Raw genomic sequence first — 15,164 nt, forward strand, 5'->3', positions numbered from 1 at the left:
GCAATTTACATAAAGCAAATGACTAGTAAACCACATTTATTCTTCAAATTTTTATGTTGCCAATTAAGCATGATGGAAAGGTCCATTCAACAAATACAGTACTAACAAATGGGCAACGTAACAGAAGTTAAAGTTGTCCAGAAGCAAGCAGGCATGATAAGAACCAAATAAATAATAAATATGTAGCGAAAACCACCAATAAAATGGGCCTACACCCAAGAAGAGGAAGTCTAGTGAGATTGCATAGGTAAAAATACTCAAAATTGTAACCGGAATGAGCTTACAATTAAGTTTTGTCAGTCACGATCAAATGACTAATGAACCACAGAAATATGCTAATGGGGAAGGACAAAGGAAGTTAGTAAGTCAATTCTATGGTATAGTTCTTACAACTGGGCAGAATTCCACATACTAACATAATGCAAAACAGGTGCAAAGTACTTACACCAATGCTTGAGGATGCCTAAGCTCATGGTGACATCCAATAGTCTCTAACATTGAATTGGTTAACCATTCAAGACCATACTTCAAGATCTCCCTAAGAATTTCAATACTCATGGCCACATGCAAAAACTATTTTTTTTTTAATTTAAACTCAATACACTTAGTTCCATACTTGTACCTAATTTGGCACTTTAAACAAAAAAAGTATTACTGCAGTAGAGTCCCAGGTTATTGAAAGCCCTTGAAAATAAGAGATTAATAGCAAACCTCACACCAGTCTAAGTAAATAAGTGAAAACAAATGAATATATATGACCACTCCCTGATCCTGATGGTATTAAAAAAAAATTGTATACCAGACAAAAGTGCCTCCATTCAATGACCTTGTGTACAACTCGATCTCTTCCAAAACATACCACCATTTCATTATTACAATATTATAATTAATAGCATAAATACACAGTATACATATTTCAGAATGGATGTTCTATTTTGAGAAAAATTGCTTTGCAAGTTAACGTACTCTTAGGCTTATCCCACATAAATATTTCCGTGCTTAGTCTTGTAGCATACCACCCTCTGCAGTTGAAAGCCAACTATTTCCCACCTAATTCCAAAGAATTCTGCATTTTACAAGCAATCTCTATCAAAAGCTCCCTTTACAACTTTCCAAACAAAGACCAAATATGTTCAAAAACACTGTGGGGTAGTTAAATGTTCTGTATACTAAAGGTCCCCCAATTACAAAGTAGACTTGCTGAGCCAATAAATGTTCAAAAATTTTTCAGATACACCATACCACAAAATCCAAGTAGTTATGAATACACAAATATAAAATAATATGGTTCCCAATGACAAAACAATTCACTAACCTTAACTTTAGAAAAGCTTAGAAGCCGGGTTTGAATACTGTACATCATTCCAATTTTGAAAAATCACGTTGTTTGACATCGTGACAAAATCTGAACTGGTTTAAAAATACAATTTTCCAGTGCTAGTGATATTAAAATATTCAAGTAAAGATGTTCAACAGAAATGAGCAGCATGTTAGCTATATAAAGCAATTAAACCAGGCAAGTTCTCTATAGACTAGTTGAGGGGTCTGTTCTCTGAGAAAATAAAAGTAAAAAAAAATTAACATACTCCTGTAATCAATTATAAAACGAAAACCCTTCAAGTTCATTGGCCAAATATAAACAGCTTAGAAAAAAATTAAAATCCAATTACACTACTTGCGTATGAAATAATCTGTACCCAATGTGTATGAGAAGTGAAATATGAGACACTCAGTGACAGGTAGATACAGGGCATACAATAAATGTAATTGTGACATCTTAAAAAACGATTACAAAGAAATTATTACAAAGATCTAGATAGTGTCTCAAGTAGGAAATCAACAAGTATTGCAGTCTCATAAGGCAAATCGTTAGTGAAATGAACTTTACTTTGAACTGAACTGCTTTAAGTTACTGACAGGCAATTTTTTTACTATTTGAAAAGTTTAACCATACTATTTTGAAAAATTTTCATAAAAAAAAAAAAAACTATGTAAATGTTTAATGTAAATTTTACTGTTGTATTTCACCTCAAAAACTCATCATACAGATATTTATTTCATAATCACCATCACCACCGGACAAAATAAAGTACAAAGAACTTGTGACTAGAAAAGAAAAAATGCAGCTATCCTTTTATAAAACCTGTAACCTTAAACTCTCATGTTATATGAAAACATACATACACTGTTATATCAATCAAAAACCTTCCGTTGCATGTTATAAATGTTTTACAAAAATATTTTTATACCTAAACATACACCTGCCAGATGACAAAATACCTGTCATGGATGAAAATGCATATTTCAGCAAATATTTGAGAAACATCCCTCTGGATGGATCATTTCAGGATGTTGTCTAATCCTAATAGGCCAAGATCCACCAAGGGGTTACGTGTGAAGTTGGAGTAAAAAATATAAAATAAACACTGCTCAATGATAAAACCTTTCAATGCAATTAAAACTATTCTGAAAACTGGCAAACAAAACTTTAACAATCATTTCCCTGATTGATTGTGGTTTGCAAAATGGTCTTATATCACAGATAATCTAATCTCAAAAGAAAAAAAAATTTCAGGAAGATAAAGCATCACTGAAATTCACCATACTTTACAGGATCGAGTTCATCTTATGCCACCACCATGAACTAATGGCTGAAACCTGAAGCCCTCAATAATCTTATTCCTTGATGAAATGAGTAATTACAGAGAAGCATCTAACTAGGGGACAATTCACTTCTAAGCAACCCTTAACATTGTACCTCATACATTCCTTTATAGTTATGATAAGCAAGAGAGAGAAAAAGTGAGAGAAATTGTCATAGGTAAATATCCTATTGCAATTCCTCTAATATCAATCGCGCTCACAAATATGAATCTGAGGAATTACAATAAGCTTAGGAACTAACCCTTAACAAGAAGTTATTCACAATTTGAGAAAATCTACCCTTTTTACTCCTAATACAATTTGTGAAACACTGTAAAACAAGAAGGTATTTAATCAAACACTGATCTAGTACTCTCCCTTAACCTTTCCTGTGTAAAAACAGGGCAAACACCAGAAATGTTATGAGATTTCCATCTCTGAGTTTCATTTCTCAAAATGGATTGTTTTCCTTTCAACCAATATGACTGCAAACCTTCATGATTAATAAGTAAAAAGTGATGTTTGTTAAAATATGTGTCCTTAGCACCCAAAGTAATTATTCACCGCAAAGCAAAGTAACTTTACATATACTCAGTAGACCCCAAAATTCTACAGTATCTGTAGACAAGGGGACCCTTGCTGACAAATTATTATGAAAGAATGGAGAAAAAATCTTTGGAATATGAGATGGTTGATTCCAAGATGATTGCTACATGAACAGATATGTCTTTACATGTTAAAATAAGAGAAAAGGAGAGAGAGAGAGAGAAAATCTGTCCTTGAGTATTGAGATGATTTTTCATGAAGGATCTTTTGAAAAAAAAAATTAAATAAATTGCTTAAATGTTCTGTTTCATTCAACTGTCCTAAACTAAATACTGAATAATAAAAATAAATACTTCTGGTATGATTATGAAAACAGTAAAGAACCTACCTGACCACAAATTTTGCTAAAACCCAATAAAACCTAAACCCTTGTTAAAACTTACCCCAAGGTTACAATGTACATATAACTTCACTTTTTCTTATTGAAATATTCATGTAAGGTTAATTACTCTTTGGGATTATGACAGGAAAAACAAAATTTGTAATACTGAAAGTATAGCCTCCTCGTCTGGAGCCATCATAAGCTCTAATACTTTGAGTGATCCTCAACATGGTACTGAAAAGGAGAAATTATTCTGAAGTGAGACCGTTCACTTTCAGGAGTATTGCATGACTTAGAGAAGATTACATCTCACTTTCAAGACCAGAATATGTCTTCCACATTTATTAAAAGGGGTCACTCATCATCTAGTTATCCGACATTTTCTACTGTGTCACGAGGGGAAAACATCAGACTACTGCTACTTATACCTGTTCTAATTTCTGCAGATCAAATGTAGAGGGTGACTAAAAAAAATCTAAAACTGACTACTACTCTAAACTACCATCAGTACTCTATGCTAATCTACTTAGTGACCGTATCACACTCTCTCTTTTACCCAATATAGTTAGATTCAAAAATATTTACACAACATTCTTCCATTGCATAAACGTGAAATGGGTTTAACCAGGCACTTATGTTTGTCCCCTAGTAGCATGCTATCCTTAAAAATCATATACAATTAACTCCTTATGCGTATTTTTTCTATGTTGTAAACAAAGATAAATCCAATTTAAACTGGAATTCATTCAAAATTCCAATACAACAATTCACCTGAGTCAAATATATGATAAAAATATATTTATATATATATGTATATAAACTTTAATGAAATACTGTATAATTTTTCTATTGGCTGATTTTTAACAAACAAATACTTTGAGTTGAACACTTTTCATCTGTTCAATGGCTTCCTTGGCTGTGGTATATGCAGAGAAAATACTGTACTGTCGAATCTTGCCGTTCCATCTAGGAAAGCACAGTTGGAAATGTTGATAATGAAAACATCTTAGCATTACTTTTTGGAAAACTGAGTTTCTCATACAACCATGTTACCAACATTTCTCCAGCTAAGACTGGGCCCAAAACATCACAAGGAGTCACAACTGCCTCAGAAGGTTAAGCACACAGTCTTATTTTAAACATTTTTTTTTTTTAAGTCAGTGATTCGCCACAATTCACTTAATGGTGTGGCGCAGGAAGTATACTTCCCATTACAATATGGACTTTTTCTTATGCTTTATTGTTTTGAGGTTACAGTGAGGGAATTTCACTCGGCATAATCACGCTCTCCTATGTTGATGCGCTCATTAGATGAGACACTAAACCCCAGGATACTGTTGTCAACTTTCTGCATCTTCTTCTTGTTTGCCTTCTTGTTGCGTGTTTGCTGTAAAAATAAATAACAGAAGTTATATTATGTTAGCCTATATTACAATAAAAGCTGATACACTATTCTGTTAAAAGCCAGAATAAATTAAACTCAAATTCCTACTAATATTTAACTAATTTATAAAATATTTTGTAAAAAAACCTAAATAGATAACCACCCAAACTTGAGGCAATTTTGATGAATGCCCAACATCAAAGGATGTCTGACATTACTAGAGTGATAGTCTGCTTTATTGAAAAGACGATAGCCATTAGGATTTCCATAACTGTGTAAATGAAAAATATTATTTGCCTGTTATTTCAAAGATTTAATTTAATGAATTCAATGCATTGTAATGAATTTAAAACAAAAACTAGTATTACATATTTTTTTGTGCCTTACATCCTTATCCTAGAAACAAACACAGCATATATGATAGTGAACCCCTTAGCATCCATGCAATGAGTACTGACCTGTTCTGTATTCAAAACACTTAAAACCGTACCTTAACTTCCTGGAACTCTGTACAAGTAGGATTGATGGCAGGTGCTGGAGCCAAAATATCATCCTCTACAGTACGCTCTTTCTGGGCATTGCGTGCCTTACTACGTCTCTCCAAGTACTGTTTTGCGAATTCTTTAACCTCCTTGCTATCTCCCAAATAAGATCGAATGTAATCATGCACCTCGTAAGGGGATTCCACTTCCGCTAGGAACGTCACAAAGGTTGGAACTGAAAGGTTAAAATTAAACGTCAACCACCACTTTCCCAATATAGTGAAAATATAGGAAATACTTGAACATTAAGAGACACTGAACATTAAAAATAAAAAGGAGCCTCACACAAAATGGAAGTCTTTTACTTACTGTCTATTGAAGCATGAACTTTTAGAGTATTGAGAGCTCCTTTACACCAGCGAGTAAAATCGTCAGCAGGAGACATGTTATCAGCAAAGAGTTTCTTAACGGCATCGCTCTCGTCTTTTCCTTTCTTCTTGCCACGGTTGTTGTTCTGGTTTCCTGAACCTCCCTTGTTACCAGCATTGGTTGGTTTTGTTGGGGTCCGCCCTGATGCTGGTGCTGACTTGTTGCTTTTTGCAGGTTCAGGATTATCCCAAAAGCCTCCTGGAACAATCACATTTTTTTAAATTGCAAATCCATACAAGATTTGGCAATATACCCTTTCAAGATTCTGGTTACTTTACCCAACTGATTCTGCTCCAGTACATAAGTAGAAAGAAAATTATATGCAAATAAAGTTATCTTAGAGAAATCATGATTATTTTACTATTGTTGCAACAGTATTACAGCTTTACATAGTTTATTCCCATCTTTTTCAGAAAGCCAAAAATGGATAATATACATTTCGAATAATCCCCCTCCTAAATCATAAGGGTTTTACATAATTTAGTTTTACCACTGCAAAAATTATGGTAACTTTGAGATATGAAAACAAATTTTACAACACAAAACTGGCTTTTTATACAAACCCAACAATTGTATGTATGCCTAGACTCATGGTCTTTCAATGTCCAATCAGCTGATTTAGTCAAAATGATTATTTTAAAATGGAGAGTGTTGAAAGAATGAAATTTTTAATAAACATTTAATGCCTTGCAAAGTACTGTACAGTAAATATTACAAGTTATATTTAGCTTGGTGCAATAATAGTTAGAATAATCTGGAACACCTTCAGCTATGCATCACTAGGATAGCTTTGCCTGGAAACACAGACTGATGTTTTGATATTTTATAACTGTGGACATGATTGATTTGATTGCTATGAAACGTGTCAAAAAAAGTTAAGTATACTTTAGTTTAACCAGACCACTGAGCTGATTAACAGCTCTCCTAAGGCTGGCCCGAAGGATTAGACTTATTTTACTTGGCTAAGAACCAATTGGTTACCTAGCAACGGGACCTACAGCTTATTGTGGAATCCGAACCACATTATAGCGAGAAATGAATTTCTGTCACCAGAAATAAATTCCTCTAATTCTTCATTGGCCGGCCGGAGAATCGAACGCGGGCCCAGCACAGTGCTAGCCAAGAACGATATCGACCCGTCCAATGAGGAACTATGAAATGTGTCACTACGATAAAGTTGTACTGCTGGCATTCAGGTAGGCTATTTCATGTTTCTCACTTTGCATTTGTATTTAATTTTATGAATGATTCACAAACACAATGTGAATTAAATGTTACTTTTTTATATTTTCAACATGGAAAACTAGTACTACTGAGCAGGAGTCTGGGGACATTGTTGAGATGGAGTTCAAGGACATTCTAAGACCTAAAATATGTATAAATGAACATCTGGTCCAAACATATCCTCTGAGTACATTTGATATGATTAATGGGGCTGTGCTGAAACAATCTGATTATATTCTTCAATGTTTTAGCAGCCTGGTTCTACTAATCTTAATTCACATGATAAATATTCTACTAATAACTAAAAGCTAAGACCAGAATACAACAGAGGTTACCAATTCAAATAAAAATAATTACCTGCTGAAGTAGAGTTGTCTGCCTGATTCCATATGGTAGAATGATCATTGTTCCAAACAGAATGAGTTGGTATGGTTGTTGCTGGCTGACTGTTGTTGTTCCATATTCCTCCAGAGCTGCTATTGCTTGATCCACCCCACTGATAAACAGAATGCAAGAACAATTGATAGTAACTCAGTTAAACCTGAAAGCACAGGAAGCACATGCACCTTGCTTACAAATACAACTGCCTGTCTCTTTAACACCATACCTAAACGGTAAAAACCTTTTATTTGTTAATATTAAAATGCATTTCTTTTTTTAAATTTTCAGAGAGAGAGAGAGAGAGAGAGAGTAAGAAACAACCCAAATGACTTAGTGAAGCATCACCTTGAGGGCCAGTGGAGTTTGGCTCAAGTAATACTTACTTGTAAACTTAATGATACCGTAGTGAAAATCACTGAATTTAAAGGTACTGTATATGTTCTCAGCTTGCCTATCACCTACATGTAAATTACAATTCCACGGGTACTGGTGAAGCATAATAGAAATGTGCTACTTTAATAAATACAAGTTGAAGCCAATATATATTCTCCATCTGTGAGCTTGGGAATACTACATGGTTTGCCACCACCCAGGAGATTGAAAAAAATATAAAACCTTAATGTTGTATTGCTCTCTCAGTGTGAAAGTGCTTAAAAAGTCTCTTGCCTAAAATAAAAAAAAATTTATTATTACTATTATAGTAAAGACCAGGCACATACTTGTTGACTAGTTGACTGACTGGTTGACGTGGACGAGGAAGACGTTCTACCACTGGAAGCACGGCTGGCCCAAGAGAGATTGGAGATTGCTGAACCCCAAACACCTGCTGCTCCAATACTCATGTGACTTACAGCAGCAGCACGTTCCGCAGCTTCCTTCTCCTGCCGCTAAAACAAAAGAGGACTTTAAAATTGAAAACAGACATATATAAAATACAAATATGCCCTAGGCCATAAATGTTCCTCCAAAGAAGTTACAAAATCAAATACTCAAAAACTGATGCATCATCCCTTACATCATATTAAAAGTCGGAGCCATAAACTTCTGAAACATTTTTTTGATATCTACCTGTAGAAAATGTCAGTGACTAATTTTCAATAATTTCTCAACATTCAGCCATCTGTACTGTCCAGCAAAGCAGTGAACAATATTATTAATATAACTGACTTTTTTTTTTAGCAATAAAACTTCAACATGTGTACTGTATATTTTGATATTAAGCTGTCAAAACACATCAACAACCAATTTCTGATAATTTTTCAAAATCCTGCCACCAGTGCACCCTTTGAGAATTGGAGGTCAAGTGCCTAATTTCTTTAGTACTAGTGGAATAAACAGGACACGGGAGCTAAATACATTAGTCTGATTCCATTCTTCCTAAACATGATCAAAATGAAAAATTACTTTTGAATACAAAATCTGTCATAAGAAAGTGAACGAGAAATCAAAGCCAAATTTTAAACATTCTACAGGGAAGCACAATATAAACAAGTACCTTTTTAAGCTCTTTTTCTTCCTCTGCCTGAATTTCTAAAAGCGATTTAACAGGCTGAGCAGTTGCAGGATTGGCTTGAGCCATCGCTGCCCACTTGAGGCCTGAACTCTTCTGTCGTGCTTCTTCTGCAGCTTGTCTCTGAGCTTCTTTCTGTCTCTGTTGCTGCAACTGCTGTTCAACTTCCCTTTCCTGAATCAAAGGGTTATGCATTCAGTCAACTGCTCAATAATAATACTATGCAATTGAAAGAAAAAAAAAAAAAAAGTTCACCACTTACCCAATACAATCTGCTCATACAAGTGCCGGACATTTTTAAATCTAACTGACTTTAATCCAACTGCATCTAAATTGTACTGTATACAGTATTTGAAATATATGGAGTATGCAAAAGGTCCTTTGTCCTTAACCAATTTTACTTTCATATTTTTTTTTATTAATACTGTATAATCTTTTTATTCTTAATTTTAATTTTGCTTTTCCAAAATAAAGGTGCCTGTACACTAAATCACAAAAAAACTGCTTGGGAAATACAGCATGCAAATTCCCATACTGTCTTGCACTAAAGCAATAATCAAATGTCAAGCTGCTTTACTTGGATTGTTACCACAAAATCTAAAATATTTTACTATTACACAAGTAAACACTTATGAACTGACTCCTCCCCACCCATCACTTCCCAATTTATTTCACAAGGAAGACAAACTTTTCCATAACTTCCCAATTAATTTCACAAGGACGACAAACCTTTCTCTCTTTCTCTTCTTGTGCCCGTTGAATATCTACTAAAGAAGGTGCTGGTGCCTCCTCCGGTGCCTGCACCGGGGGTGGAGTGTTCCAAGCAGGTAGCATGTTTTTTATGTGCTCTTGCAAAAGGTGCTGACGCCGCTCCTCCTCTTTGGCTTGCCGCTGTCTCTCCTCTTCCTCAATCTGAAAAAGAGCAAAGAGGTCTTGAAGAATGATGCCCAATGAAAATGGAAAAAAAAAGTATCAACAAAGGATTCCTTGAGTAAAAACTAATGATAAAGTAAAAAAAAAAATATATATATATTTTGTAGATAAAAAAACTTGCTGTTAATTTTAAATTACAATAGTCCTTCAGTTATCCGGCTTCACCTTACCCAAAATTCGACCTTACCTGAAAGGGGCCCCAGCACCACAATATTTATATAAAATACACAAATTCATAAAACATTTCTCTTACCTATGGAACACTGGATTATGAAGAATGTACTTGAGGAGGCAATAAGAAAACAAATGCACAGATGAAGTGGCAATAGACTACTGAACTATTGTAAAATGTAAGTATCCAATCAGTAAACTTAAATCACGTATTACCTTCAGCAACAAACACACAGGTAATAATACATAAAACAGATTTTGAAAAGGGGTGAACATAGACATCTAAATTCATGGCATGTGTATAGTAGTCTCATATTATTGCTGAGAAAGTTGCCAACTGGAAAAAAGATGAGATCTCAAAGACTGATTGTTTGGATATGTGACAAGAAGAGACGGGGATCAGTTAACGATGGAAGTAGGAAGGTAAACACCAGTAAGCCAGCACAAGAAATCATAGGAAATGGCTTTGGTGATAACCTAAACCAGATGGAAATTCAACTGGAGAGTGCATATGCCAAGAGTGCAGAGAACTATTTTCATTTGTAACCCCATAAAAGCAAATCTGACAAATGTTAATAATGCTGTCAGAGGCTAAGAACTGAACATAAGCAAATCAACTCCAAGAAAAATAAAAAAAAAAATCTTTCCAGCCTATCAACAACGATGAGAAAAATATTAATCTTAACAAAAAGTTTAGAATACAAACAATAACACACCTGTTGCATATGTCTCCTCTCTTCCTCTAGTGCTATCCTCCTCATTTCCTCCTTTATTTGCGCTTGATGTCGAGCTTCCTCTTCTTCCTCTTCTCGTCTGGAAATTAAAAGATGAAATGGAAGATAGTCAATATTTTTGTGTTAAGATGGCATAAAAGTCACTGGCCAAACTGAACGGGACAGGACTAAAATGGACTTAGAGGACATGTATACTTGCCTCAAGATGCTGAAGGGTTACAATACAAATATTTAACTATGTGGAGGGTTACAATACCAATATTTAACTAGTCCCTTGCATATACAATTTTATTAATTTTACCGGATTCTAGCTGGCACTAGAAGTTTATCCTTATGTTAAGACCGATGATTTGTTTCGTATATGAACAAATTTAGTTTTACTATATTATGACATCTGCTGGCCAAATTGGAAAGGGAGTTACTGTATTACAAGATACATTTTAAATCATAATATAATCTAAGTACATGTAATGCAAATTAAACCAATCATACATGAGCAAACTTAAATGCTCATGACTGCTAATGATTTGTTACAATGCCAGTACTGTACTCATCAGCCTGAACGAATTCACTACTATGCTTGATTAACTTTCCAATTGCAAGATGTGAAGTAAAGGTAATAAGATAACCACTCTGAGATGAAATGCCTTGCATGAGAGTAAATTAACAATAAGCGAATGTAGAGTGCTGCATAAAATCAAGGACAAAAGGAAAGTCCATCCAGATAAATTATGATTTTTTCATAATTTACATGATGAGTATCTTCTTAAATATTTAACATATTTACAATGCTTACATGTATAACGTATAAAATTTTTATCTCAAACGACAAACTTGTTCATGTACATACCTTCTTCTCTCTTCCTCCTCTTTCCTCTTCCTTTCCTCTTCTTGACGACGTGCCTCCTCTTGTCTTCTGGCTTCTTCTTTTCTCTTTGCCTCTTCATGTTTCTGCTGTTGCTGCTGGCGCCGTAATTCTTCTTGTCTCCGTTTAGCTTCAACTCTCTGCTGGTCCTGTAAGTCAAGATTCCAGCTCAGTTTAGGACGTTCCTTTTGATACTTGTTAAAAGCCCTTCTGGATCTTCAAGCAAAACTGTTGCACAAAAGAGGAAACACTCGTACACAAACTATTTAGAAATGAAAACAGTTTTTCTCAGCGTTTTTTTTTAGAGAAAGCAGTTTTTTCTCAGCTTCCTAACATTTATAACATCCTAGGAAGGTCGAACAGTAGCGTAGAATGTTCAACAACACTGCCATTGAACACCTAAGGAACCAAGGAGATATGTGCTTGGCTTTGTGTGTCCGTTAACAATATTAAATTTCAGTTAATATATAAACTTTCCATCTGGGCAGATCAACACAAGGTCAGACTACTGTAGTTCCATGAGCTTGAAATGTGGTTGCCAACACCTTGAGGAAGGGATTTCATGCTCTGCCTTTGGAGTGAGCTATGAACATCTGCAGAGCCTTCAAGGTTTGGAGTTTAACATAGCCAGTAGGTCACAACTTCTGCATGTAATTGGGCCACCAAGTGTGACTATCTATACTCTCCAACTTCTGTGGAATCAACAAAGCATCACAGCATTGTTCAGGCAAATGTATAATGACATCTTGGATTTAGTTACCATTATCCATTTGCCCAATAGCCAAAATGCAGTCATTATGATGAAAGTGCAAATGACTGAACTCTTTAGCTATTACTTGTATACACAATTGTCTTATATTTTCTCTCACTTTTCTCTAATTTTATAAGATATCAAAAAAGCTGTTGTGATGATTGTAGAACAGAACAGAATATGAAATTTAGGCCAAAGGCCAAGCACTGGGACCTATAAGGTCATTCAGCACTGAAAAGGAAACTTAAAAGAGTAAAGGAGGTCTGAAAGGTGTAACAGGAGGAAAACCTTGCTGCTGCACTAAGAAACAATTGTAAAGAGAGTGTGGACAACAAGATGGAAGAGAATATGAACAGAGGTACAGTAAAAAGAAATGGAAGGGGTTGCAGTTAGGGACTGAAAGTATGCTGCAAAGAACCTCAAGTAATGCCTAAAGTACACCAAGTGCGGTGCACTGGTGGCACTAACCCCTTACGGGGGTGATAATTGTCTGGGGAGATGAAAGTAAACTCAATGAAGGCCTGAAACTGCCCTTGTTAGCCCCTTCTTAAGACATGGATTATTTGATCTTTTGTTTTAACTATAACAAATTGGTTACAACACTGTATTGTCCTCCTCATTTTCTTGCAATTCTATTTCCGAGTTTTCCTTTACTTTCATGTATCATATATTAATTATTTCATATATTTCACTTACACGTTTTCCAAAGACTCAACAGTTTGTTGTCAAAAGTCACAACTTTGATATCTGGGTCAGTACATTTTATTTAACTTTCATGAGTCAGTATACTTTATTCAGCTTTCACGATTCGCCTTCCTTCCACAATGAGTCGCATTTTTCTCTCCATATACTGTATATTCTAGTTTATCATTGTCCCAGTTAAATCTTTACTCATTCCTTAGTTTCTTTTTTGTTATAAAGTTGACAAGGTATGGTGAATGTATTGCATGTGGCAGGAAAGGTGTAGTGCTCATAAACACCTGGCCCTAAGTCAAGGTCTGCATGCATTCAAGATTTCATCGATTCTTTAGTTTCATTTTTGTCTCTACTCCATTTACCTATACTTCTTTTTGCTACAGTTGCCTATATATAGCACCTCCACCACTTTAGAGTAAGTACTGTTTGAAAGATATTCAAGTCCTTTGCAGTTTAACAAGAAATTACCCATACCTTATTTCTACCTACTCATAGGGGATATTCTTATATGTGAAGTAGAAATTGCAGCAGGAAATTCGGATAGAAAGAAAACAGAATAGATTGCCCATAAAAAAAGGAAAAAGCAACAGTGCTGGGAGTTAAGGGGTATCATGACTGTAAATTTAGCAATGTAAACAGTACACTACTAAGCCTTGCATACCCTGCAGGAGGAGGTGGTACCATTTACTGTGCTTTGCATGGCACAAAATAGAAGACAAGTTCTTTGCAATGTCCCTCTAACCCAGCTCCACTGCTTTCTGCCTCTTACAATATATCTGTTCCAATAAGCTGTTCAATTTCAACATCGACATGCTCAAGAAATGAGACTTGGTCATCTCACTGAAAAGTTTAAAAGCTTTACTTCTAACTCCCCTTCAAGACTTACCAACAACTTTCTTTTCTGCTCCTCTTCCTTCTTCAGTTTCTCCTCTTCTAATCTGCGCATTTCTTCCACTCTTCTAGCCTGCTCCTCTCGCATCTTTCTTTTTTCCTCTTCTATTCTTTGGGTTTCTTCCTCATGTTGCCGTCTAAGCGCCTCTAAATTTCGTCTCTGTTCTTCCTGACGCTTCAGCTCCTCTTTGATTCTTCAGAAAGGGATTACAAATGAGCAATTACTCTTTTAATAAAAATTATATCCCCTTCAGAAATTTTAATCATGAAAGAAAGAAATACTGAAACTTTGTAAGTTCTTTCCAACACACTTTTGGTTTCTGATATCAAATATATACAAGAACATTATGTTCTTTTTTTTTATTCACCACTATTTAACAATCCATTTCTTTAACTTTACCATGAGAGGGTTCATCAAACGCCATGTGACGCAGATGGCCTCGGCAAAATTCCACCACTTATGGGAAATGTAACCTTTATTGAATACTGTCCTTCACTACCTCCAATCAAAGAGTTAGAACAGAAAAAGCACAGCTCATTCAAAACAATTACCTTAACTCTTCCAATCTTATTCTTTCCTCCTCCGCCCTTTTCTGCTCCTCGAGTCTTCTCCGTTCTTCCAACCTCTTTTGGTCTTCCTCTTGGCGTCTCTGGTGCTCTTCCTGAAGAGACAAATAAAACTTCTGGAATAATGTATGGAGAAAACTTTAAAAAGCTATATACTAAAGTTCAAAACATAATGCAATAAAATATCTATGAACAACCTTGCTTTAATTTCACTTCTTCCGAAAACAAAACATGAAATGTAACTGGTCTTGTTAAACTTTACAATAGCAATAACAATTTCCTGCAAATAAACCTTTTAGTTTATAGTTTCTTATTGCCTACAAAGGCAAACAATGCAGCACCACTGAAATTCTTCCACCAAAGACATGTCCAAGCCATATCCATCTTTATCATAGGGAAATCCCAAAATTGGTGTTCTCCATTACCAATTGAAACAATCTGCAGATAAGTCTCTTAAATCTAATATGGCTTAGGCTGGAAATTATTTTGAATTAATGCTAGCAGAGGTATAACTTGAATGTTAACTGTAGGTTATACTATGGGATCTTTAATACTAGCATATTTTGCTACTTATC

At 35.0% G+C, this 15,164-nt stretch overlaps 1 protein-coding gene across 1 annotated transcript in view; it reads right to left on the reverse strand.

The window, feature by feature from the left end:
- Positions 1 to 4,795: 4,795 nt before the first annotated feature.
- Gyf (GIGYF family protein Gyf) overlaps positions 4,796 to 15,164 on the reverse strand; it is a 39,763-nt gene continuing 29,394 nt past the window's right edge. The window contains exons 13-23 of the mRNA XM_067131720.1: positions 14,575 to 14,684; positions 14,018 to 14,216; positions 11,670 to 11,833; positions 10,802 to 10,898; positions 9,711 to 9,893; positions 8,967 to 9,155; positions 8,191 to 8,358; positions 7,448 to 7,586; positions 5,807 to 6,064; positions 5,446 to 5,672; positions 4,796 to 4,958 (exon numbers count right to left, since the gene is read on the reverse strand). Coding sequence (XP_066987821.1) covers positions 4,839 to 4,958; positions 5,446 to 5,672; positions 5,807 to 6,064; positions 7,448 to 7,586; positions 8,191 to 8,358; positions 8,967 to 9,155; positions 9,711 to 9,893; positions 10,802 to 10,898; positions 11,670 to 11,833; positions 14,018 to 14,216; positions 14,575 to 14,684 — 1,854 coding nt within the window. The 3' untranslated portion in view covers positions 4,796 to 4,838. The remainder of the gene's footprint in view (positions 4,959 to 5,445; positions 5,673 to 5,806; positions 6,065 to 7,447; positions 7,587 to 8,190; positions 8,359 to 8,966; positions 9,156 to 9,710; positions 9,894 to 10,801; positions 10,899 to 11,669; positions 11,834 to 14,017; positions 14,217 to 14,574; positions 14,685 to 15,164) is intronic.

The sequence above is a fragment of the Macrobrachium rosenbergii genome, chromosome 30, assembly GCF_040412425.1.
Source record: "Macrobrachium rosenbergii isolate ZJJX-2024 chromosome 30, ASM4041242v1, whole genome shotgun sequence".
Lineage (NCBI taxonomy): Eukaryota > Metazoa > Arthropoda > Malacostraca > Decapoda > Palaemonidae > Macrobrachium > Macrobrachium rosenbergii.